A 26,097-nucleotide genomic window follows, 5' to 3' on the forward strand; every position below is an offset into this window, starting at 1 on the left:
GTTGATAATAGAAATCCATCTCTGTCCCCTTGAGTGTCCTGTTTTTATAAGAAAAAAGAAGCAGACAAAGTATTCATGCAATACGTTTGCACATATTTTGCTATGATGTTCCCGCTTTTCATCAAAATAATATTTGTAGAAGATACCCCAAAAGCTTCCTTGTAAATGAAATCTATTTTTATCAGCGTGTGTTATGAATTTGAGAAGCTTTCATGATTTCTCTTTAAAAATTTCGGATGTAAATATTTTGACAAATATTGTTTCAATTGACTTGAAATTTTTTCCATAATCAAACATACCGACTTGCTATCTGAAAATATTAGTTAGAAAGTGAGGCACCCCGCGGTGTAGCGCGGTATTTCAAATGAATATAATCTTAGAGAAGAAACTTCTTATAACTTTACTAATGAAAACAATGTTTTTAATTTTCTTAAATTGTCATTCACCAATGTTTTACAGACCCTCTTGATAATTAAAAGTTTTTTAATCGTGAACGATAAATGCAGCAGCAGAATCATTAGCTAAGAGGAAATCCAAATTTCACGAGTTTGAAATTAAAAAAGTTAAATTTCATATCAAACTTTAATGTCAGGGACATAGATAGAACAAGGCTTTTTTAAATGTGCGTTACAGCTATAACATATCCCTGAATGCACCAATAAATTGATAATGCTCAGTAAATAGTACAAAAAGAGTTAATTTTCCACAACAACTCATAGCCCTCTTCTTCACCGAAACTACAAACAGCACAGGTATGATCTTTTACGATCTTTTTTTCCTTTTTTCACCAGATAGTTAGTTATGTGTTAAATGTTAACCAGTTGTGACAAACAGTCAGTTTTAGCAAGTATTTCCACATATTTCCTAGCCTTGAAATCATGTCAATTGAAATTCAGCAATCATTTTTTGTAATCAAACTGACATCGACAGCTGTCGAACTATCCAACAAAATCAAACGGTAGCTGTTCGATTACCATGCCTGATTTGGTAAGAAAATATTTTGATTAGTTTGATTATATAAGTTTGATGGCAGTTTTTTATCTGATGAAGTTTGATTGGTTTTCAATCAATGTGTTTGGTTTAAGAAAAAGTTCCAGCTTTTCCTCCCCGATACCAGCCCAGACAATGTCAACCGAACCCTATCAAACCAATTTTCGTTATCGAACCATAAAATTTCATCGAACGAAATCGAACGGTTAGGTTAGGTGTTTGATTACCGAACCTGATCGAACAGTAATCGAACTTTACCAGAAAATCTTCAGTTTGATTAAAGTTATATCGCAGTTCGATCAAGTTCAATCAATGTTTTTGTAGCTCAAATGGTTCCAGTTATTGCCAGCGCAATAGCTCTAGCCTAAGTGATCCCTTACAATCATTGGATTAGCAGAAAAGAGTTGTTCATGTGCTCTGAGAATGATTTGTGAACGAAAACCGTAGATCAAACACATCAAACATCAATCGAACTAATCGAACCTTACCGGAATTTCTTGGTTCGATGACTGTTCGATTTGGTTCGGTAATCAAACAGTTCGATCATGTAGGTATAAAGAAACAGGAGAATTATGCTATTGTAACCATGCTCGCCCTACGATTAAAAAAATTACGAGGTATGCATGCTCATAATCTCATATATCGTGCATTTTTAATGAGCTCTTTTGTTGATAGGTGAAATCTTATTGGCTAACTTAAGTGTTGGAAATAAGATAGACGAGATTCATTGTTTCTGACATTGGTGTAAGAAAATATTTGGATTAAAAAAGGGCCTGTAAACTTTGCAATCCTTCATCAAATGACAAGATTTTTCGATCAACATTTTCTTCAAGGTGAACTCTATTGCTTAATACTTTCCTCCAAAATTCTCCAGCGACTTTTCGTCTACAAATTGAGTCTGAAATTGTGTGTGCTTATAAAGAACTTTTTATTTTCTGGCTGGAGAAAATATCTTTTCAAAACAAAATTTAATATAATGGATGACAAAATTGAACGCAAACTTATTTCGTGGAGCTAAATTCTATTTTATTCTCGTATATTAGAAGGCTAGAAATCTTCGATGCTGATAGTAAGAATGTTCAGAACAAACTTGAGTTCTACTAAAAAGTCGTATTTCATCGGGCGAGCCTAGAATTTCTTTTGATTTATTACATAAAAGAAATCAAAAGACTTTAACGACCAATTACCGACAAATTCATCTCCTGTCTTTCTTTATACCTCTATGGTTCGATTGACATCGCCCGGCCGATGGGATGATAGATATTTGCCTTCTCTTTAAGCTTTTTAGTGTGGGAGTCTGCTAATAGACGTTATTTAACATGATTTCTTCATGTAACCAAACCTATGCTTATATTTTATATATTATAATATATTTCATTTATTATTATTAGGTGGCACTTAGTGTAAGCTATATCTAGTTAAAATCATAAACCCAGTCATTTAATTGGTTTTGCATCCGTAACTTCAACTCACGCTGCTGAGAGTACATTCCAAAGAATTCCCCGTTAAAACGACTGAAATTGTCGAAGTTTCATCATTTCTTTGTCTGTAAGATATATCTAATTAATTTACAGCGATAATTACAAAAAATAGAATGTACAATATCAAGCTTAGCTATTCAAATTACGCAAAACAGATATATTTATATTGGCAAACAATAGATTGATGATAGGTTTAAAAGAAGTCAATACTGATAGTTTTTCATTCACTAGAACTCCTAAAAAAATGAAAAAAGATGATTTTCCTCCTTCAAATATAGTAATGCCGAACAAAACACTCGAAATTCATAACAAAGAGAGCCAATGAAAAACCAATCCATTGAAGGCGGACCAAGGGCGCATATTATCAGCCCGTGAAATAACATTACCATTACAAGTCCTACACCCTGTTTCACTTCAAAATATCTTTCAAAGGGTTGCATTTATACTGATGACAACCACAAGCTTTCACAATACGAAACTTCAAAGTTTTTTGAATCATCTTTTTAGTGTTTTTGTCCTTACAGTAAACAACTTTCTCCAATACTTTCCTCGCCCCAGGACTTGGTCCGCATGCTTGGCACGTAGTCTTCAATAAATTACCATCGCTTAATTTTGGATGATATTTTAAACCACTACAATGCCCTCCACAAATCATGGTTTGGAACTTGACTTCTTTATCACAGCTTAACGTTTCGTCATCTTTGAAAGGGATAATAACTTCTGTAATCAGAAAACTACGGCAACCGATTTTCTTTCCGTATATCATCGCGCGAAGCTCGTAAGCACTATAAACCATTTCTGTATTGTCTTTATTCTTGACATGAAATTTGCCGTCACGGCGTGTTATTTTGGTGCTGGTTGATAGATCTTGCGTAAGGACGGCGTGTGTCACGTAAACTAAAGAAATAACAAAAGTAAAGCCACGACTCTTCATTTTAGCGCTCCGTGCGTACGTTGTTCAACTTATTTCCTTTTAGCGTTTCGCAATTCAATTAGCGTTTGATTAAAATTTGTCAAAGTGAATTCACTTTAAATACTGATAGAGAACAATGAGAAGTTTAGTGTTTCCGTCAAATTTTTTAAATTCTTTTACTCTCATCAAATTTTCCTTGATGAGTTCTAACGACCTTATCAAGGCCTATAAAGCCATGAATTATTACGGCAAAGTTGAGAATATTTCTCAATTAGATATGCCCTTAAATGCTATTTCTGGAAACATGAAAATTAAGTACATTAATTATAAATTTTTGCGAGGACGTAATTTTTTCTTGAGAAATACAATGAACAAAATCCAGCATTTTCCCTGAGAAAAACAATGAACCCACATCACTTTCATTAAGAAATAAAATTAGCATTTTCCTTAAGAAACACAATGAGCCGGCCCCATTAACATTGTATGTTCTAGTTATTTTTAACAGCTGGGTCTTAAATTATTTTAGTATCATGGGGGATCGGGTTCAATAATCCGAAATGATAAGCCGTGGTCGAACATAGAGGTCGTCGTCGCCGCGCATAGAGCGGACATAGAGGTCGTCGTCGAACATAGAGGTCTTGGCCCAATTTTATTTTGGTCTTTATTTTTTAAGTTCTGGTCTGGAAATTTGACAACACAGTCTTCAAAATACACCTTCATCGTATTTATTTGTGTATAGCAAAGTCACGGCCGAACGTCGTCACCGGACATAGAGGTCGTCGTCGAACATAGAGGTCTTGGCCGGACATAGGGGTCTTCGTCGAACATAGAAGCCGTGGATGCTGGACATAGAGGTCGTTGGTCTAACATAGAGGTAATGGCCGAACATAGAGGTCTTGGCTGGACATAGAAGTCGCCGTCGAACAACGAGGTCATTGGCTAACTTTTCAAAAATATTTTTCTAGTAGCTGCAAGTTTTTTTCAAGATCAACCCGCTGTTTTTCCTGGGCTTACCAATAAGTTGATCTACAAAATTTTAGTTCAGCCACCTATTTCGTATTTGTTGAAATTCAGCACCCTGGAAATTCAGTCTATTTGCCAAATTAAATTAAAGTAAAATATACCGAAAAACGGTTCTACGTGATATTTAGTACTAAACGGACCAGTTTGTAAAATTTCTCCATCCAAAGGATGGCAGAGAAAACGGGAAAAGGGGAAAACCACCCTGAGCAAGAACCAATCCGCCGGATAAACCGCCTTCGTTGATGCGAACCGCCCCGGAGAATTCTATGTCCGACGACGACCTCTTTGTCCGGCCACGATATCTACAATCAAGGTCATAATATTTGAGAAAAAAGGGAAATACACCGGGAAGTTTTTGAACCACAAGCCATTTGTAAGTGCTCTAAAGTAGGTTGGAAGGGTAGAGTTCTAACTCTGAGTTTTAACATGAGACTTAAGACCTGAGGATCTGAGGATCCAAAAGTGCAAAAATAGTCCAACAAGGCTCAGAATATAGCCTGTAAGTCTGCCAACCCCTTCCGAATTGAAATATTCGATTAAATTAAAGAGATAGCCCAAAATCGACTTTCTCGCCGGAACTTTAAATCTTGAAAAACGTTAAAATAACCAGAATTATCAAAATATTATGACCTTTATTGTATGTTCGACAACTTTACAATTTAAAGGGACATGACAGTAGTAAAATGTAAACATTGCACGAACCACGTGTCATTAAAGAGAACAATTAAAATCACGTGTCCAAAACAAACTTGTAAAACAATTAAAACAATCATAACCAGCCATATTTGGTTTGATTTTTTATTTTGACATGTGACATTTGTTTTGATTTTGTATCCGCTGCATACGGTTTTACAAATTTTGTCAGTACTGTTATGTCCCTTTAAATAAACATAACATGGATCAAGCACAATTTACAGACTGTGTTGTTAAATTTCCAGACCAGAACTTATAAAAGAAACTTATAAAGACCGAAAAAAATTGGCCAAGACCTCTATGTTCGACGACGACTTCTATGTTCGACGACGACCTCTACCTCCAGCCACGGCTTCTATGTGCGACGACGAGCTCTATGTCCGGCTACGACTTCTATGTTCTACAACAACCTCTATGTCCGACCACGGCCTCTATGCCCGGCGACGACGACCTCTATGCCCGACGACGGCCTATCATTTCGGATTATTGAACCCGATCCCCCCTGATATTTTAGTTTGGTACTAAATTTTCCATTTTTTCAATAGATAATTAGCAAAGCAAGCTGAATGTTCGCTTGCTTCGCCCTCGATGGCTACGATGAAGACATAGAGTAAGAAGCATTAGCGAGCTTGCGTGGTTAATATATATTTGATTCACAAGGTAATCTAATTTTACACTAGTTTTCAAAATAGACATCCACCGAAAAGGTATAGTATGTAAAGAGAGTAGAGTCTGTATGCTGATTCTGTTCCATTTTTCCATCCGGGGGGGGGGGGGTGCTACCCTTGCTGACCGACGGGGGTGTAACGCTGCCGTTCGAAAAATGGACCCTATGTGGGACTCGTTTATTGACAAATTTGCGAATAAAGTGGCCCTGAATGGGAGTTAAATTCTCAAATGTTCTCAAAATTTTCTACTGATTTTTTTATTTTAGTGTTTTTGCGACCTTACCAGGGACTCGTGAAGGTGGAAAAAGGTACCTTGACCAGCAGCACATCCCCGTACCCCTTTTTGCCGAAGTAACCCCCCCCCCGCCCCAGGTTTTTTCATCCATAGACAAGTTGTATAATGAAACTATCATTACCCATTAAATATCAAAGGCGACAAATTATACTTTCATAGACATGTGGGTTGAAGGTGGGTTGAAAGATTTCGATCATTAAGAACATTTCATTGCCCAAGCTAACCACAAAAACCGAATTGATATGACGAGGATTGAAATCAATAGCTGGGTCAAATTGATCGTACTTTCCAAAGTATGGATGTATCTAGCCTGGATATGTAGGTTTCGGTTTTAGAAAGTAGAAATAATATTTAAAGATATACTAGTAGGAGAATGAAAATTAGTAGCTCAATTGTATAGCAAAGGGCCGCAAATGGCATGATTGTGAGTTCGAGTCTCATCCACAGATATCTGTAAAGCCCGAAGGGCTAGATAGGCAACTTTAAGCTTTCTCCAGCAAAAAAAAGTGAAGCAAAAATTTGACTTTTTAAATTTCGTGCCGATGGATAGGATCTAGCATTTTAATTGTTTTCGGAGCGCGAGATAAAAAAAATAGGCGGCAAACGCTATTTCACATCTCTCAAGCCGGTGAAATTGCATATTTTAGTCACGTGACTCTGGTAGGAAATCCTTCCAAAGATGAGCTTCACTTTTTGACCAAGGCCGCAAATCTAGCCCTTCGGGCTTTACAGATCTGTGGTCTCATCGTATTCGTTGGCCAACGGTTCTGGTGGCTGATCAGAAGACAACATCAGACTGTATTCATTTTATTGAAAATTAGTATAAGTTCGCAATAAGTAATAGTATCTGAATCATGAAAATGTCTTTCACTTTTCTGAACGCACTGTAAAAAGACAAAAGACAATAAATGATTTCTACTATACATATCATTAGGGTCATTAAGGTTTATTTTTGACGCCGAAAAAAGTAGGTAAGCCATCTTTAATTTGCGATCGTTAAGAATCACTCATTGCATTTGCATGACGGTTTACATTAGTCAGGACAGAGGAATGTAAAGAGATGGAAAAACAGCTTTTCTGATTACTCAAAGTTCAACGATCACTTCTATTGAAAATTCTATTGTAAAAACTTTGATTAGGTCATTAAATGAAAGTCCAGAAAAGACGGCTCGCCATACAAATCGGACGGTTTCTACATGATTTGACGATAAAAATGAAAATTTGTTTTTCCTTTTTTGCCGATTACTAGTTCAATTTTTAAGAATAAGGAGCAATATTTTTACTAATGTATAGCAAAAGAAATTCTTAACGCAATGATATTAAATTGGTTCTTGTAAAACTGTCAGAAGTCGAGTAAAGTCAATATGAAGTTAAAATTTTCTCGCGCTCTAGCTTTCCATATAATGATGCGGTCATAATGCGGTTATATCAATAGAATCGCTAGGAAATCCTGAGCAAGAAGATATAGGTACCTTTTCGTATAGGAGAGGTGTACCCAAAATATAAGCCCTAAAAGTTTGCGCATAATCAGGCTTGAAACAAAAGAATTTTGTCATAACACGCTAATTATGCAGATTTTTTATAGCGACAACAAAAGAAACCTATTTACTCGACATAAACTCCCTTAAGGGCAAGAGACCTGGTATATGACGAGCCGTTTTTCCATTGTTTTCAAGAAGCTGTTTTTCCATCTCTTTACATTCCTCTGGTCAGGATGAAAATGAAGTTTAAGGTTCTGATGGCCACAACTTTCTTTACGATTACATGTTTTTTTATAAGCAAGTATATGCCCCTTGGTCAAGCTCGTGTATGCTTAAGTTCTCAAAGCGTCCACGCATAGCTTATGCTTATTATATGCTCAGCCCGAGCCAAGTTTTTAGTGAAAATGTCTTTTTTTACTTGACCTGTACTAGTAGGGGGAAATTCATTCGTTTTTTTGAGGTCTCAGGAAAAAATCATAGGGTCAAAAATTAATCAAAATTTTAGCTTGAGAACGGAGACCTGTTGTATATTTTTGGAAAGCTCTCAAAAAATTTAGATTAGAGATATATTACAAGTATAGGTGATTTCTGTACCTAACTTGAGATATTAACCCTTAAAGACAGAGACAGCCAGCCACATTTAAGCCAGAAACAGCTGTTTTGTCCAATTTTTGCGCTTTTTGAAGCTCAATATGTATACAACAGGTCTCCGTTTACTCAAGCTAAAATTTTCATTAATTTTTGACCCTATGCTTTTTGCCTGAGACCATCATATTTGTTCAAAAATCACACCAAAGTGTCCGAAAATGTATAACAAGTGCTTTGATCAAAACAATCGAGCGATTTTACAAAAAATCCCTCTACTGTATAGTAACCTTTTTAAACAGATAAAAACGACAACTTGAAAAATATTTCAGGCTGACATATATGCTTATGTTATGCTTAGGAATTCTGCAAATCTGAGCCTTCAATCAGCCTTGGCAGTCAGTACGTTTTCAGTAGTAAAAACATTTTTTCATCTGTGATGACATCTCAGACTCGACATGAAAAACTAGAAAATTCTCTTATACTTCGCTGACGGAAATTCGACCAAGAGGGAAAAACTGCCTGAACATTGCGTTTTGATATATCACTCTTGAAGGAAGAAAAGATGAAATAAAAAGTTTAAAGATCATTAAAAATGAAGTTGGAAAACGTGGAAGTTTAATTAGTAATTGATTGATTGATTGATTGATTTAATGATAAAGTGCCCACTCACGCCTCTAAATCAAATTGCAGGATATGAAAGATTTAAAGATGATACATCCCAGAGAATCCGATTGGAATATCAAACAATCGATCAAAATCCGACAGATGCCACTGGTTGATTGGATAAACTATAAATGGTTCAAGCAAGTTAAATTATTCAATTTTCTCCTTTGAGTAGGTACTCGCCAGATGGGGAGATCTTTTTCTTGTTAGTTAGTGGGAATACCTAAGGTGGTCGTTAACACCTTTGAGATAGGATCATCTTTTTCGGGTCGATTTTTTAATTTTTGGTTCAAATTAAAGTTTGAACCTTAGTTAACAATATCCTGAAGTTTCATACCATATAAAGAAGAGGAAAGTAGAAAACTTTAGGTCTTTAGACACGTACCTGAGCCGATCTTGTGGTCCGCCCCCAAACGCCAACCCCGCCGCCCGTCACGAAAACCGGAATATTTGCTCTTCTGGCCCTTGGAGCGATTCCAAATTTTTACTGTCGCTATTTGGAGCCACAAAGAACATTTCCGGAAAATTTTACACCGGTACTGTTAACAGCTCCGGATTTATGACGACCAAAACAAACCCGCCATCTTGAATCTTGTCCAATTTCAAGTGTGGTTTTTTGGTAAAGGGAATGACTGTTCCATGGCTTTTTTTCTTGTAGTAAGTGATGGTTTAATGCTTCCATTTTATATAAAGAGCTTCTCAAAACTCCAAGGAAGATTTTTACTTGATAAACTTTCTAATTTCCTTCTCATTGGGATCAAACTTCAGCGCCACAAATGTGTGACAGGTACGTGAAACGTTTCTTCTGTTTTCTCTCTCTTTTTAAGTTATTTAATTGATAATTTATTGTTATAAACGTCCATAACTTCTTCTTGGGACTATCCATACACATTTAGATGGGTTTTGATAGTGATATAGTCGATCTTGGTACATTTCGGGGTTTTCGCAAAAGTGAAAGTGAAAGTGCTCTTTACTAGACTTGAGCGCAGCTTATATTTCAAGTAATTGGGATAGAAATTTTCTTTTCTACAGTAAAATGTGTTACTTTAACCAATGAAAAGGTTCGGGAATACTTTTTCATCATTTTTCACCAAATTTTAGCTTTTTCGCAGGCAAAAGTAAGGTTTGCGCAACTTTTTTGTATGTTTGCGGTAATCTCAGGGTTCTACGCGAAGCCATGAATTTGCTGACACAAGCAAAAAAAATGGCTTGATAGTCTCATCCCCGTCGGCAAAGCCTACATTTTGAGAATTTAATAGCATTTTGAGCTAAAAATAATTCGAATTCAAAATCCAAAAACTACTAAAAAACTGAATAAACATTTAGCTCTTTCACTTTACCGCCTTGGCTAATAAAGCTTCGCCCTTGACTAAAGGTTAAAAAGGGTGATTGATGGGTATCTAAAATATTCTTAAAAACTTCAACAGCTTTCTCTCCGAAAACAAAACATGACTAAATAAGGGCATTGGCTGTCAAGCCAAGCTGAAAGAAGGACTGAAACAATCAAACATTGTCAAATAATGATGTGTCAATCAAACAACCAATAAAACGTGAAAACGAGCTAAAAAAAATTCCGGACGACGGCTAGGGAAATCGAAAGTATAATTTTCGAAAGATCAACAGACAAATAATATGTTTTAAATGGCGCTGTTTTGACGTCTCCGCAAAATTGAAAAAAGCTCATCAAGCAAAATAAAAAGGAAAATAGTCAAATGAAACAATTTCGCGAAATTTTGATGCATGTTTTGATGATTAAACCTAAGAATAGTAAGTTTGAGGCTGTAATTTGACCATAAAAAGCAAATCAATTTTCGCGTTTAACGACTGTATTGGTAACGTGACAATGTGCACATTTCCTGCGGAAACATAAAGGTGATTAATTCCCATTAAATATTCAATTAATTATCTTTAATTATCCTCCAAAAACTTTTACTTGACGCAAGAATCACTTAACCCTTCCGTGCCAAAGTCAAGTATGTAGGAGGGAGCTGTAGTGTCCAGTTTGAGTTAGAAATCGTTTAACTCGTAGAAATTGGATTATGAGACTCTAAGCTATCCAACGAACTATAAACGAGCTTCTAACTCCTTCTAGAGCCGGAGATGTTGGATTTAATTAGTACTTGTAACTTTTTTTTATTACCAACGTTAAATAAAGAACAAATAAATAAATATAAGCCTTTAAAGTTTGAACTAGCGATTTTTTTAAAAAATTTAGAAAATAAGACCGTGGCACTTACGGGTTAAGGCGTCACGATCAGTAAAGACTAGATTCATCCAACATCTTAAACATGCCGCCATTTAATCCACCCTGTGTAAGGGCTTAAAAAGATTATTTGGATGGGAAATGATAATTTTCAATTTAATAAACGTCAAATTCAAGCTTATTTTATATTTGCAACTTTTTAACCTTTCAAATTAACTGTCTTGTCTGGCAAAGATAAAACATTCACTAAAGACACTCTAGGCCTTTTCGGTTTAAACAGAACTACTAGCAGTGGAACCAGTATGGGCCATTAAGTTTAAAGGCCAAAAGGTTCCAGGCAAGGAAAAGTGAAACCACTTATTTCCCATCCAGAACACGCCTAGAATGCGCCGCAATCACGACGACGGATTTTATCTAGTGGTTCCTTTATTTTTGAGGACTACATTTTTTGAAATCTAGCGATATATTTTACTTTCAATCTGGCGTTTATGTAAAAGCCACGCGCAGGCGTTCTGGATGGGAAATGGCTTCATTTCCCGTTCAGAAGTCTCGAGTCTAGCCCTTCGGGCTTGTAAGTCAATGGTAAGGGCATCCCTACTAACCGGTGCCAAAAACCTCGCCAGGAGCGAGCATGAAATCATAAAATATATAATTTCTTATCTTGGCCCAAACCGACAATTCCAGCAGTCATTCAATTTATTCTACAGCAGAGTTCAGAGGAAATCTGAGATAAAGAAGTTCGAGTTATGGAGAGTAACAATCTTAAACTGAAAAGAGCTACGCCTCTTTGTATAACAAACTCATTACGAATTTGCAACAGAGCATTGCAACAAGAAGCTGATTTGAGGGAAGGGTCTTATATCATGTTACGATTGAGACATTTCATGAAATATTTTCGAGATACACGTGAGCGGGTATGTGTGACCTCTCATCACGACTACACTTGAGCAACTGCACGTTGAAGCAGGTGAAGAAGGCAGGTTCAAAGATATGAAAGTGCAATTACAATCTCTTTAAGTTTGAAACAACCGACTAATTTGAAAGAGTAGACGAAAGGGAGAAAAAGAAGACTGAAAATTGAAACTTCAAATACGACATAGAAGAAATTTGAAAACAAACAAAATTACAAAGCATATCATTTAAGTAAACCGGTTTATTTTTCGCTGTTTGGGACAGAAGGGAAACGAATGCTCCTCTGATTGAAAATTGTCTCAATAAGCGGCTTACAAATAAAAAAAGAATCATCGGTAGAGACGCGTGGGGCACGCAACTGAACTTCAAGTTTTAGTCCTTAAATTGAACAGATGGGATATCAAAATAGGGAAAGCGCTTTCCCATTCAGGAAATAAAATGCCTGAGTGATTTTAAAGTATGTAAAAAGTGGATTTTGCCCATCTTGAATATGAAAACCGAGAAAAGAGAAGCCACCGTATGGTGAATTAATCAAAAAGCAAACGATTTTTTATAAGAACAGACTATATAAGAACATAAGGCTGCGATAGCCAAAATGTTAAGAACAAGTTTTAAACATTTTAAAGCTTTGTGGACTCAAAAAACACCATATTTCTTAGGAAAATTATCAAAAATACCCACAAACTGGTCAAAATAAGAATATGTTAAGAACATTTTTAGGCTTGAAACTGAAAAAGTTAAGAACATCCGAAGACTTTGGATGTTCTTATAAAAAACAACGTGTACTTAAAGAAAATCTCATCAAGAATAGGTTGATCATTTAGCGAGTTGACATATCAAATAAGCACGCTTATTTAATGAATGATATCAGAAGTCGGGATTGCTACCAAGTGTGTCGAGATCAATTTGATCGCCTATGCTGAAAATATTAATCAATCAAACACTCGTATATTACCGTGTCACATATCTGACGGAATTAAATGGAAACTCCGCCATTCCAGAAGAGGAAAATACAATGGTAAATTTAAATTGACCTCTCATCGATATTAAGAAATTATAAGTAATCCTTTTGAAAATCCTTTACATTTTTGAGATGTGAACAAAAACGTTTGAAATCCCATCTAATAAAAAAGAGGTAATTTTTCGCAAACATTTTATCCTCACTAATGAGATTTGGATGGGTAAGTGAGTAAGGGATGTAAGGGATGTACCTTTCTACATTAGATCAATTTTCGCGAATTACTGTAGCATTTCGAATAGTTTCGCGTGGATTTAAATTCGCGGATCAACCACAATTTCACGTGGATATAGTTTTATTTTCGCGAAAGTGGCAAAAATTCGTGAAAATGTGAAATTAAATCCACGCGAAAATTAATCTCATTAAAATAAAGCAAATTGGAAAGTGAATTATGCTTTGGCCAAAGAGAAACATGGATTTTGAATTCACATTTTTGAATTTTCCCACTCTGACAATCAGTCATAGTATAGTAGTAAATTATACATTAAACCCCGAAGTAAATTTATTAACAAATAATTTCAAAGATTAAAAATAAATTCAAAAGAAGTTTTTGAGACCACGAGATCTCTCAGTTTGAATATGTTTTACATCCTATCTCACTCTCTCTAGATTAGCTGAAGGGATAATTCGAAAATGAGGAAACCACAGAAATGAAAACATGAAAAGAAACACTCTTAAAATCATAAATAAGAAAGTTTTCGGACAGGGAACCTTTAAGCCGGATGATTTGAAAAAAAGTTTACCCAACTGAAAAATCTGATTGTGATCAAATATTACTTATCAGGCACTTTGAATTTTGTGAATTTTCTCCAGATATCATGGCAAAGTAATGTCACATAAGTCAAAAAATTGAAACGCTCATAAAAAGTTCCGCATCATTCATCCTATAACGTCATCAGTAAAATATTTTTAGGGGGTAAATGCGTGATTCAGTTATAAATGAAGTTTTAAGATAAAGATATCTTATTTTCGCACGAATAATTTCTAATTTATAATCTGAAGAATATTTCAATCAAAGGCAACTTAGCCGAAGACGTTTTTAATGGAGTATCTTTGTTTACATTCGAAGAAAATTACTCAAGTCCGAATTTGGGGCTCTGAAAGAAATTACTAAAATTGCAGGAAGTGAAATAAGCTTACTTTTGATTTTTTATTCAAACTTGTCGTTCGAAGTCGCACAAAGCTATGTAATTATTTGCTCTCGAAATTTCGATTGCTAAAAGAATACTATTGTGAATTAAAACGACCCCCTCTAATAAAAAAAAGTGGTGAAATTTGTCGATTAGGTGCCAATTATTTGTCCTATCAGAAGGGTAGCCTTTTCACCAAGAAATCTCTCAATGGAAATGACTCAATCGGGGTACAATCAAAAAAGAAAAAAAGAAGTTCTTTGAAACATTTTCGTTTCAATTTTATTATAGGAATAAAAGGTATTAGCTTTATTAAATTTCAAATAACGGACCATTAGCATTACAGGTAATCGAAAATAAATGCAAATGTTACAGTAAGGAAATCCTCTAAGATGGATAAGGTCCGTTAATAAAACAATAAAAGAAGTTTAATATTAACGAGCGTACAAATGGGGCTCCCAAACATAGGCCACACCCAATTCACTTTTTGATAATAATTCTTTCTGTGTGTTCAATTAGGTACCTCTTAAGGGTCCATATTAATGCTCCCTATGATAAGCAAGTACTCCTTTTACTGTATTAAAAAACCACCATGGATCCACGAGACCCCTCCTAGTAAATGAAATAATGCTTAGAGAATTATGTGTTTCTTACAAAAAAAATACTCTTATTTCTGTACTTATTTTTTTTGTTTGGTCAAAACTGATGACGATTTAAAGAACTTTAAAGAGAAAGCTGTTGCGACAAGAGAAAGACAAAAAAACTCTACTTTTGATTTCCCTATCCTGCCTGTGAGATTTCAAACAAGAGAAAATAATACATTGTATTGTTCTTCCAATCATCATCAATTTCTTTCATCAAATCTTTCCTTTTTCTTTCTATTTTTTCTAAATAAAGGATAAATGTCCTATAGTTTGTAAACTGTGGCGTATTTGACAGTTTGGGGTACTTATATATAAAACAAGGTTCCCTTATTTTTCAACATATTACTTTTAATCACTTACTCTGCTCGCAGCAGTCAAGAGAAATCGAAAAAAAAATCCTACTACAGTACAAGATTTTATTTTTGAAATCAACAAAAAAAATTTTCAAGATGCAATCAAGAACGTATTTACTATTCTTGACCATCGCATTTTCATGTATGTTATCAATTAACGCCCTGGTGGCGGGCGGCAATAACATGTGGAATGGCGATGCACCATCATTGAGTGATGAAGTGAGTTAATCTGATTTCGTTTTGTTTTCAAATTTTAGATGTGGAACAGTCTCATGTAGAAAATAAAGAAAGGCTGGTCAAAATTATGGCCTGTGTTTAGGAGCCCCGTTTATCCGCTCGAGGTTTATATTATACTGATTTATGTCAGACATTATCAATAAGGCAGGATCTCCTTCTGGTATTGCTATTATACGGTGAAGTCATTATAACACAAATACTGTATTATTTTTTGGGGTTTCGGAGGGGCGTTTATTCGAGGGAGTGTTTCAAAAGAAGGGCGCGTTTATCAAGTCAACCTCAATCAAGATAACTTTGATAAAATAAATGGGAGCCTTATTTTGCTTTCATTGCTTGAGTACAAATATGTTAATTTAGAGACTGTGGGAATCAAAATCAGTTCGAATGCGTATTGTTTCTTTCCCCTACTGAGGAGGTGTTTATTTTTTTTTTTTTTTTTTTTAGGGGGGGGGGGTTCGAAGTAATACATTACAAGCGGTGAACGCGATTGATACGAGTTCAGCTGAGGTTGATTTAGGAATATCGGTTTATAAAACTTTGTTTATTTAAGGGGTGAGAGAAATTGTTCGAGACACATTCGACCTACCCTAGCTTATTTCATAGCAAAGAAACCTTTTTTTAACAGGGAATTCGCACAAAAATTTTATCTAAAAATCTAAATTTATGTTTTAGCTTGATTTGGGAACCCCAATTAAATTTAGACCGCTAAAATTACTCATGATTAGTTTAGCAATTCAAAAATAAAGAATTTACTTCATGAACGCTCCTGTTTACTTTAGCGTGCAATCGTGAAAAGTCTCTTCCTATAAAGCTAGAAATCTGCCTTTCCAGGATATACGATGCATAGCAATAGAAATTCGAAAAAACCTTTAGTTAAATCAAATCAGCCAAAAAAGGCAAGTTGAAAAATTACTCTTAGGTTCCAAATAAACGGCCTCCCCCGCTTGTTAATTTTTCGAAAATTTTCCAACCCCCCCACGGACCTTATTAGGACCCCCCGTTTAATAATCTCTAAGAATATTTTCAGCTGTCAAAGAGAAGGCCCCTTATTTTGCTCTAAATAGCCATATTTTAGTCTATTTTTACCTTATTTTTGAGTTTCAGAAGTAGAATTTCCAAACCCCCCGGCAATTAGGTCCCCCCCCGTTTATTAAAATCTAGAAAATTTTCCAATCCCCCCGTTTATTCGAACCCCCCCCCGTTTATTTGAAACCTAAGAGTAATGAATTATATCCGACCGATACGGGATTTTAGGCCGTTTATTTCCTTCAAAAACTATATCAAGTCTAATTTGCATGGTTTTCAAGGACATACACTAAATTGAAAGTAAAACCAGCCAATATATTTAGCCAAATGCACTACAGCGCATAAGAAAGCGCTAGATACAATTACCTTAAGAGAAGAAATTTAGATTTTTAGGCCATTTGTCAAAATTAATTCTCGCCAAATTTAATTTTCTTTCACACTAGTCTCTATTTATCCTAAAAAACTCCTTTTTCATCCTTTTCCGCTAAAATATTCACCAAAAAATGGGTTGTTCGCCAAAATTAATTCTCGCCAAATTTAGAAATTTTATTAAATCACCCAAATCACCAAAATAAATTCTGCATAATTGCACCTAAATTGGCGAATTTAGCCAAAATGTCTTCTCTTTTAAGTAGTTGTTAACAACAATCCCGCCTGGGCGAGTGGGCGTTGTTTTTCGAAGACGAATTTATTTAGTCCACACGAAATCAATATTTGAGGAAATGAAGAAAATGATTTCGAGTCAACTAAAGATTGTTTTTTGATAGCAGACTAGATAGGATAGTTTAAATTTTAACCACTAGCCTTAAATATTAAAAAAAAACATACAACTTGTACGACGATAAAGTGATAAAGGATGATTGATTGGATGAAACATTTTTCTTCCACAAAAGGGATTTCGGGAAGGATGATAAGAGAAAGTACCCGTTAATTTGAAGATGGGGGCGTTATTTTAGAAATCGGTTTATAGATGTCTTTTTTTTTCTTTAGGATTCAATTTTCAAGAGAATATTTCTATCTGAATTTTTATATATAAAGCATTCGAAACTAGAATTCGATTGCAATACCTCAAGTTGTTTTGTGATTTCGATATCGATAATTTTCATGTATTTTCATTTTTTAGCTTTCCAAACGATCAGAATGCAAACAATGCATGTCAGCATGTAAACGTGAAATCCAAAAAGATTACCGAAACAACATGCTTCAAAAGTACAAAAGAAGAAGAGAATTTTTCGAACTGATGAACAAAGACGAAGAAATTTGATTTTAGGGGAGTGACATCAAACGGGCATTTCAAAAAGTCTTAATTAATTAGCGGAGATTCTGTGTCCGAAATCTAAAATGTCCGTTAATTAGTCAGCTTTCCGATTGTACAAACAGAACAAGAACCAAATATTATATACGCGCATTATTTTCAATTGTATAAATGTTTTGTGTGTGTTTTTAGATTCTATAAATCTCGCAACCTTTTATTTTGTTATTCGCCCTTTCTTTTTGTTTTTGTATAGCAATTTTGATAGAATAATACTTGTGATAAAATATACAAGGTTAACAAGTCAAGGAAACTTCATGTATACCCCTTTCTTGTGGGGTGGAGCACCCCTAATTATTATACCGATAAACCGTCCAAAATAACGATTATGATGAATTTACCCTTTAGAGTAAATTTCACAAATATCAACTAATATCCTCGTATGAGACGTATAATTGTAAGCTGACTGACTAACTGAGCAAAAATTTAAGCCTAGTGTATCCAAACTGTAAAGAACTACAATGAAACCTAATTTAGACGGCCGACTTTCTAACTTGCCTCCTTTCGATGTGAGAGACGGCAGAATATCGACGGAAAGCTTACAGCTTCAAATATTTGCTTGAAAAAGATTGAAAGTAGCCATTGCATTAACGTCAAAAGAAGGCATCGCATTGACTTCAAACAGTGGACTATATGTCGATTTTCGTCAAAAACGAGGGAAGGTACCGGCAGAAGTCGGTCGTCTAAACTAGGTCCAACCTCGTGCGCCATCATCCCGATCTTTTTTATTTATTCGCTCCTTGACCCTATCATTGAATAAGTAGAAGTCTCTGGTTCTTAAAATGTTTTCCCTTGAAGCCACATGTTATCGTATACTCTGTTTTCTATAGCTTTTTTCACATGTACGTAAAATTTTACTTAAGACCTTGAAGAGTGGGGAATTTCCCTAAGCTTACATAGTGTTTTAACCCTATTCAAACTAGGCTTTTAGTAGGCTGCTGGCATCCACTAACGGATTCGTGCTCCTTATAGAGGATGCTTAATAAGCTATATTTCCTTTGTCCAGAGATTTGCCGCCTTTAGCCGATATACGGCTAAAGACATTTTTAGCTGGCGAGTGTCTACAAAATATAACATTACGTAATGTTTAAATTTTCTGTGAGGCACCAAATCATAGATTGGAAAATATATTTGGATTTTGAAAAAAAAGTAGGCGGAAGGAAGTTTGCTTGTTTTTCTTCCTTCTTTCTTGTTTAATGTGGAGATTTTGTAAAAGATGAGAAATTAGATTTATTGAATTTAAGTGCCCTGATGTATCTTCTGTGTGCACCAACAAAATTTTGCTTCATAAAACTACATTTCGATGCTTTAATTTTGACTTGCATGAGTGTATAATTTTTTACCACACTGGATTCGTTGATCACTTTGGCTCCAGATAATTGTTTTGTCAGTTCTACAGATATGTTGCAGATTATTTCAAGGTATTCTAGTTATGTATATACAGTACATTTTGGGGGTCATATTGAATATTTCTGACATTACTTCCTTATGATTCTACAAAAGGGAGTGTTGTTGTTCCTTCAACAAGGGCCTTTAAATGTTAAAACAAACAAAGAACTTTTCTTCAGCTTTGGCATTTCACTTTTTAATACTGTGTGGCCTTTGTATCGTTTTAGGTACTTAGCTTCAATTCTTTGAAGAGATTGGAGTGTTTCTGGTTGTTTTCTTTCACTTTTGTGTTCATATTTGTATTTTTTGAGCTTCGACCGAAGAGCTGATGGAAAAGTTTTGATAAATTTACAGACCAGATATCTTATAAAAGCAAAAGTCAAAAATAAATCTACAGACTGTACATAATGCGCGCATCAGATTGTTTTTTATCTTTTTTCTGTTTTGTTTTTCTGGTCTGGGATTCGAATTCCAAATGTAAACATTCCATTGAAAACGTTCGAAACGATCGTTTTTGCGCGCACATCAATGTCAATCAAATTACTCGCCAAGATTTCCTTTGCGAACCGGAAAGCGGTTGGTAGATCATTAAGCAGACCTATACTACCTGTGGTTTTGTAGAGGTCTGCGATTCAGACTAGGCTTTTAGGGGCGGTTCAGAACTAGGGGGGGGGGGGGGGGGGCTTTTCCTGTACCACCCCTTAACTTTTGATCTAGTGGGTCTTTTTGGATGAAATTTGGCACACAAGATCCTTGTCACGTAAGGTAACTTTTGACAAAATTTTTTTTTGATGACGTCACTCATCATGCCCAAAGTGAGCAAAACCCGAAATTTTCCATTGTTCTTATAAATAGCTATTGTATTCTAACAAAGGCTTTAGAAAAAAGTTGCCTGAGTTTAAAATGCTTATTTTATCCTAAATATTGAATAAATTACGGTTTAAACGATATATTTGACATAAAAAATAAATTTGTATTGGAAAAGTGTCAATTTTTGTGACACCTTACTGTCAGAAATGTCATCGTGCTCAAGGTGTGAAAATATTTAGGTGTCAAATTTTTTTTTATTTTGAAGCAAAATAAAAGTTAGGAATTTACAGAAAATTTCACGGCAAAAGCTCTATTATTTCAGGAGCTATTACCAATAGTTTGACTTCCGAACAGAAAGAGCCCCCCCCCCCTAGTACGAATAGGGTTAAGGCCTTATGTAGAGTTTGCTTACGTTCAAAAAGTTTTGAACGGAAGAAAAAGTCACGTAAGACACTCTTAATCAACAAAATCTCTACATAATGTCGGGGACTAAAAAAAAGCTATATAGAGAATATGGTATCTTCTAGCCCGTGGTCCACTTAAAGCTTTTTGATAGACTGGATGGCGCGATTAAGTGGCCCGGTAGTATATGGTAAAATGCTTTTGCTTAGGCGGACTGTAAAACAGTCCGCTAGATTTTAGTTGTTTTTGGAAGGTAAAAACAGTACGAAGCAATGTTTTTATTTGAGAATAAGGGATTGCAAATCTGTTATGTATTGATGTTTGTTTCTCATTTTTTATTAGACCTTTCAACTTCAAGTAGTTTTTTTGTTATTTGGATTTTAAACATTCTTTTTCAAAATGGCGACCTCGCCAAACGCTCCTAGTCTACTTCACTGGACTCAGCGTCATCAAAAATTATCAAAAAGAAAAGTTCAGCCAGAAGTAGACTCTAGTCTAGGTATCTTCCTAAATTGCTTACTTAGTGTTTTAAGACATTACTAAAATTTGCTTACTTAAGCTTTTTTCACATGCACGTAAAATCTTACTTTAGACCTTACAGAAAATCGTCCGTAAGGCTGTCTTTTGGGAATTAAAAGACCTTAAAACACTATGTAACTTTAGGGAAATTCCCCGTTCTCTAAGGTCTTAAGTAAAGTTTTACGTGCATGTGAAAAATGCTTATCTAGAAGCAAAATTCTACGTTTATTAATCGTAAATTGTCATAATTCGATATCGAAGTAGTTTCTTGCGGAAGATTTGCGGTATGCTGTAAAAGAATCCAACTCGAGCTTTTTCATAACAGTGCAGCAATAAGGATTGTAAAGTCTCACAAACACGCAAAAACTAATACAACCTAATACCCAACAAACCCCTGTCTCAAACTTTATTACCCTCCCTAATTACAACCCGAAATAATCTATGTTCCATTATCCCAACACAAACCCCGTTCCATAACGTGTTGTCTGTCCCGTAATATCACTCAGTAAATCTACTCTTTTTTTTCTAGAATTATTCAGGCTCAGTTTTTGGTATGTCTCTATATTTTTTAAGAATAATAGAATGCTCAATATTATGTCTTGATTACTTTAAGCGTACAAACTTTCGCGAGCAGAAACTTTCGCGAGGACGAAAAAATTATTTTCGCGAGAATAAACTTTCGCGAATCAAGACATAATATTGAGAATTTTCACATAAAAAATGGCTTAGAAAGACAAATACTTCTTGGATTGGCTTGAAACATTTGTCCTTTGACTTAGCAGGCTAAAAAGTGCCATTTACAGATTTTCTATTTTGTCAAGCATCAACTTTCGCAAATGGCCCTTCGCGTATAAAGGCACAAAACCATGAAGATATTGTCTCCCTGTAGTCCCATCCGCGAAATAAAGTACTCGCGAAATCTGTAAACTTCGAAAATGTTGACTCGTAATATCTGATGAATGGTCCCTTTATTTTAAAATTTCAATTAAGATTTTGAGTGTTGTATAGATAGCTGATGAGCAGGACGCTAAATAAAAATATATTGAAAATAATGATTTTAATTTGTTTGCGTATACAAATAATGGCTAACTAAACAAATCTGAAATACTCTCCCAACAACCCCACGCTTTTAAAAATCATTAATTTCCATATCCGAAAGAAAAATATTTCATAACACTGTAGATCAGTCGTGGTAACAACACAAAACATGGAGACAATGTTTTTCAGATTCTGGATAACTTTGCTGATATTCTTTACCATTGAAGGTAGTCCAATAAATTGGAAATCCAGTGAAGTTTATGAGAATGTGCGGTACTACATCCCTGGAATTTGGGGCGATACGCCGATAGATAATGACATGAAGTCGACTTTCGATGTAAGCCAATTACAAGACATGGTAGAGTTTCCTAACAGAAGAACTTCAATTATGCCAAGAAACACAGTGGAAGATCAAATATCAGATATGCGACACAATGGAGACGCAGATGCCACTCAAATGGAGCCGAACAGAAAAGATTTTGTAGAAGACAGCTCTCCGCTTCAATTGGAATCGTGGCTGGTCGATACCACCAGGGATATTATTGAGCCAGCAGAAAAGCAGAGAAGTAACAAAGAATTTTTACGAGAAGATGAAAAGAGATTATACTCGAACAACGCAGGATTCTGGGGAGATACACCAAAAAGTCAAGAAAATTTCTCTTAGAATAGAGGTACTTTCTTTCTTTTAAAATTTTCAGTCATTCAAACTAACAAAACGCTGATACCAAAAACTCTATATAAATCTCTTCATATTAGTTATTCTTTTTTTCGCACTGTCCGTACACGGGGGGTATGGAGGATATAGTTATCCGGGGGTAAACTTGCAAAATTTGTCTTGTCCAGGGGGTAAACTTGCTCTGTTTGAAGGTAATTTTGTTTATCCATGGGTTAAACTGATGTTTGTCCCGGGGGTGGGGGGGGGGTTGGTTAGACCTGCTTTCAGAGGGGGGGGGGGGTAAATTTCCAAAAAATGTTATATAATCATCCCCCTATATTCATTTTTTTTCTGGAAAAGCCATTTGTTTAGAACAATCTCGGGTGGAAAATTCGTAGAAAAATAATTCAGGTTAACAAGTGGTAAGGAGGCCTTCAAATTTGAAGAAGAGACAGGCATTTGATCAAATATTACAAAACTAAATTCTGTCGAGACGCAAACACTTTTTGCACTGGTTATGCAAACATATTTCGACATCTCCAATGAAAAACTGTCTTGAGGAAAAAATCACAAGACGTAAAGATTTTTCTATGTAATATTATTCGCCATGGTTCGAAAATTTTTTTTTTGGTTTACAAATTAGATCGAGAGAAACGAAATTCAGTATTCGAATCTCTACAAAAACCACCGATTTCTTATAGATTACACGTTTCTTTATAAGAACAAACTATATAAGAACATAAGAATTCGATGGCAAAAATGTTAAGAACAAGTTAAGAACATTTTAAGGCTTTGCGGACTCGAAAACACCCGATTTCTTAGGAAAATGGTAACAATAGTCACAAAATGATGAAAATAAGAACATGTTAAGAACATTTTTAGGCTTAAAACCCAAAAAGTTAAGAACATCCGAAGGCTTAAAAAATTTTGGATGTTCTTATAAAAAAACGTGTAGTAATCCCTCTTCTTTATATTTGATATATAATCTATATTTCGTTATTTAGGACAGCAAACACTCGAGATGATTGTACAGGAAGCAGAAGCAAAGAGAAAGAAGAAATGAAATACCAAAATTTTAAACTGTAAATAGATAGAACACAAAGACAACTTCAAGAATATTGTATCTCAAAGGGTTTTTTTTATTTTAGGCAAATATAATCTAATAATAGATCATTCATTGTACTTATCTCAATTCTGGATGCAAAAGATCAAAGCAGTTCACAAGCCTGGGCAGATTTTCATCAGATCGGATCAGTGATTAAGTCATATTAAACTTAAAAGGATTATGAATTATGAAATAAATTTAGCTTAGGGTCATTCCAGACCAATTACATAAGAAATTTCTTTAAAATGTTCCAAAATAAAAATTCATCTATAGTACAAAGTGCAAACTTGGAGAGATTCTATACCAACTAACAAATTAAAATCAATTCGAGTTAAATGAAATAAAAATAACATACTTTGATTATTCTGCTTGTGGTGGTGGGTCTGTTTCGCCCTTCTCTTGTTGTTGATCAACATAGCCTTGCAAGAGCATCGATAGTTGACTTTGATTCGTTTGTAGAAGCCCTGACAAAGCCTGTGAGGGTTGTTGTAAAATGGATACTAATTCTGCTCTAGCTTGCTCCAAAGTTGGTAGTTTCGAATAATCAATAACCTGATGTCGATTGAATAAAGTATCGTCAAACTTCCCACCAATCAATTGTACTTTATCATTAGTGTTTAAGATTTTCAAGATTTTCTTCAAATCAAAATCATTACCGTACGCTAAACAAGTGTCTGTCCGAAACAATGGAGTCATGTTTCTATATCTAGTGTCCGATAAGAATTTGCATGTTAATTTGTTAGGGAAGACTTTGATTGTAGCCTGTTCTTGTTTCATTGCGTAACGAAAGTCTGTCCAATCTTTAGCATCCAATGCATTGTAGTGGAGAACAAGGATTTTGGAATTTTCATCTATCACTCGCACTATGGTTTGTCCAAGTTCAACCTTCTTTGCAGGGTACTAAAAAATTACAAAGGAATAAATGGCTTGGTTATTCAAAGATGACCACAAAAACCTTCAGTAAATTGTTGAATTTCAACAGAAAGACAGAGATTGAGAACACCAGTTTAAAAACTAAAGTCTATCTCAAAGTAGCTGGCAGTGTTTTTTCAAACCTCGATAACTTTTAATAGAATTTGAATTAAGTAGCAATTTTGTGCTCGTTGAAAAGACAAACAAGAGTGGAATATTGTTATAGAGAAAAACTCAAAGATCGGGAAATGGAGATTGAAAATGAAGATTGAAAATGAAGAAGAAGAAGAAAATAAACTTCTTCAATAATTGTGCTGTAATTTTCATTTTCAAACGAGTGATTCTTTGATCTTAGAACATCATTAAAGTGAAAAAAATTTCAAAAAAAATTATTCCATCGAAAGTTATAGTCCAAAGCTTATCAATGATTGACTTCAAAAATCATCAAAAAACAACAAAAAAGAGCCCTTTTTTAAGTCAACCAGGGCAAAGTTTTATGCTGTATTTTTTGATTGAATGAATATTTTTTTAATCTTTTTAGCATTTATGACGTTCTATGATTGAATTATTTTGATAATATTCCACTCCGGCTTATCTTTTTAACGAGCACAAAACCGCGAACCAATTCAAATTCTATCTAAAGTTAATGAGGTTTGAAAAAACACTGCCAGCTAATTTGAAATAGACTTTACTTGACCTTTCCCTCAGCAGTTCTCGGCGTCATAAGAAGTTTAAAAAAATTCACATCTAACCACTCTAAATCTCTTTTCAGAATGATTATTATAGACATTTTTGTGATAGAAACACAACAAAATGCTAAGCCAAATATAATCCCTATTTCACAACTCCTAATGACTCTGTCTCAAGGCGCCTGACAACCCGTCCTCAAAAAAACCTGCTAACCCTGTCTGAAACCAACTCATGATCCTGCCTAATAAATTTACATACTTCGAAAACCCCCGCATGCTTAAACTCCCCTTTGGTATCATATTTTAGATGAAATAGTGAACAAGGTGGAAACATACGTTTTTTGGTTTACTTCTTTTGATTATGTTCTTCCCAACAGAACACAGACGAAAACCATAAGCAGGATTTGATGCCATCCCAAATAAAAGATTGTTTCTATTATTTTATTGTTTTATCGACTGTAAAATAAAAGAACAGATAGTTAACTAAATACACTCTTCTAAAAAATAAAATGAGTTTCAATACACCTATCAAACCTTAGCTTAACCCTTTAACTGCCGTTTGTATTTTTTAAGGTTCGACCTATTTACCACGGGAAAAAAAGAAGGTTCGACCTATTTGCCAGATGTCGGCATATGCCGACATGGGCAAAAGGTAGCGATTTTGACTTCATTTTCTGAATGAAGTATCAGCCAAGGACTATAATTTTGAGTTGAACATTGTTGAATAGTTATTTTTCAACATAGAAAAGCTTTTAACTATTATCTTTTTTCATTTCAAATCATCTAATACAAAATCTTTGTAAAGTGTTAAATTTTGCGGCAAAGAAATGGAAAGTGCCCATGTCGGCAAATCCCGACATCGGCAAAGAAATCGAAAATGCTCATGTCGGCATATGCCGACATCGGCAGTTAAAGGGTTAAAGTTTTGACAGGAATTTGTTTAGTTTG

General features: G+C 34.9%; 1 protein-coding gene and 1 long non-coding RNA gene across 3 annotated transcripts; one reads left to right on the plus strand and one right to left on the minus strand.

Moving 5' to 3' along the window:
• Window positions 1-2,508: 2,508 nt before the first annotated feature.
• LOC136815602 (large ribosomal subunit protein uL10-like) lies at window positions 2,509-25,607 on the minus strand. Of its 2 annotated transcripts, XM_067072053.1 has the most exons (3): window positions 25,486-25,607; window positions 23,904-24,448; window positions 2,509-3,368 (listed from the first exon to the last, which is right to left on the minus strand). In XM_067072053.1, the coding sequence occupies exons 1-2, from the start codon at window positions 25,561-25,563 to the stop codon at window positions 23,909-23,911; spliced, it is 618 nt and encodes a 205-aa protein (XP_066928154.1). In that variant the 5' UTR covers window positions 25,564-25,607; the 3' UTR covers window positions 2,509-3,368; window positions 23,904-23,908. The 2 variants fall into 2 exon arrangements, with proteins under 2 accessions (XP_066928154.1, XP_066928155.1); XM_067072054.1 differs by lacking the exon at window positions 2,509-3,368 and having other exon boundaries at window positions 23,752-24,448; window positions 25,486-25,601.
• LOC136815554 (uncharacterized) lies at window positions 14,964-17,883 on the plus strand. Its single transcript, XR_010847733.1, has 2 exons — window positions 14,964-15,274; window positions 17,442-17,883. It is a non-coding gene; the product is annotated as an uncharacterized lncRNA (long non-coding RNA).
• Window positions 25,608-26,097: the final 490 nt, after the last annotated feature.

The sequence above is a fragment of the Clytia hemisphaerica genome, unplaced genomic scaffold, assembly GCF_902728285.1.
Source record: "Clytia hemisphaerica strain Z4C2 unplaced genomic scaffold, Clytia hemisphaerica genome assembly, whole genome shotgun sequence".
NCBI classification, from domain to species: Eukaryota; Metazoa; Cnidaria; class Hydrozoa; order Leptothecata; family Clytiidae; genus Clytia; species Clytia hemisphaerica.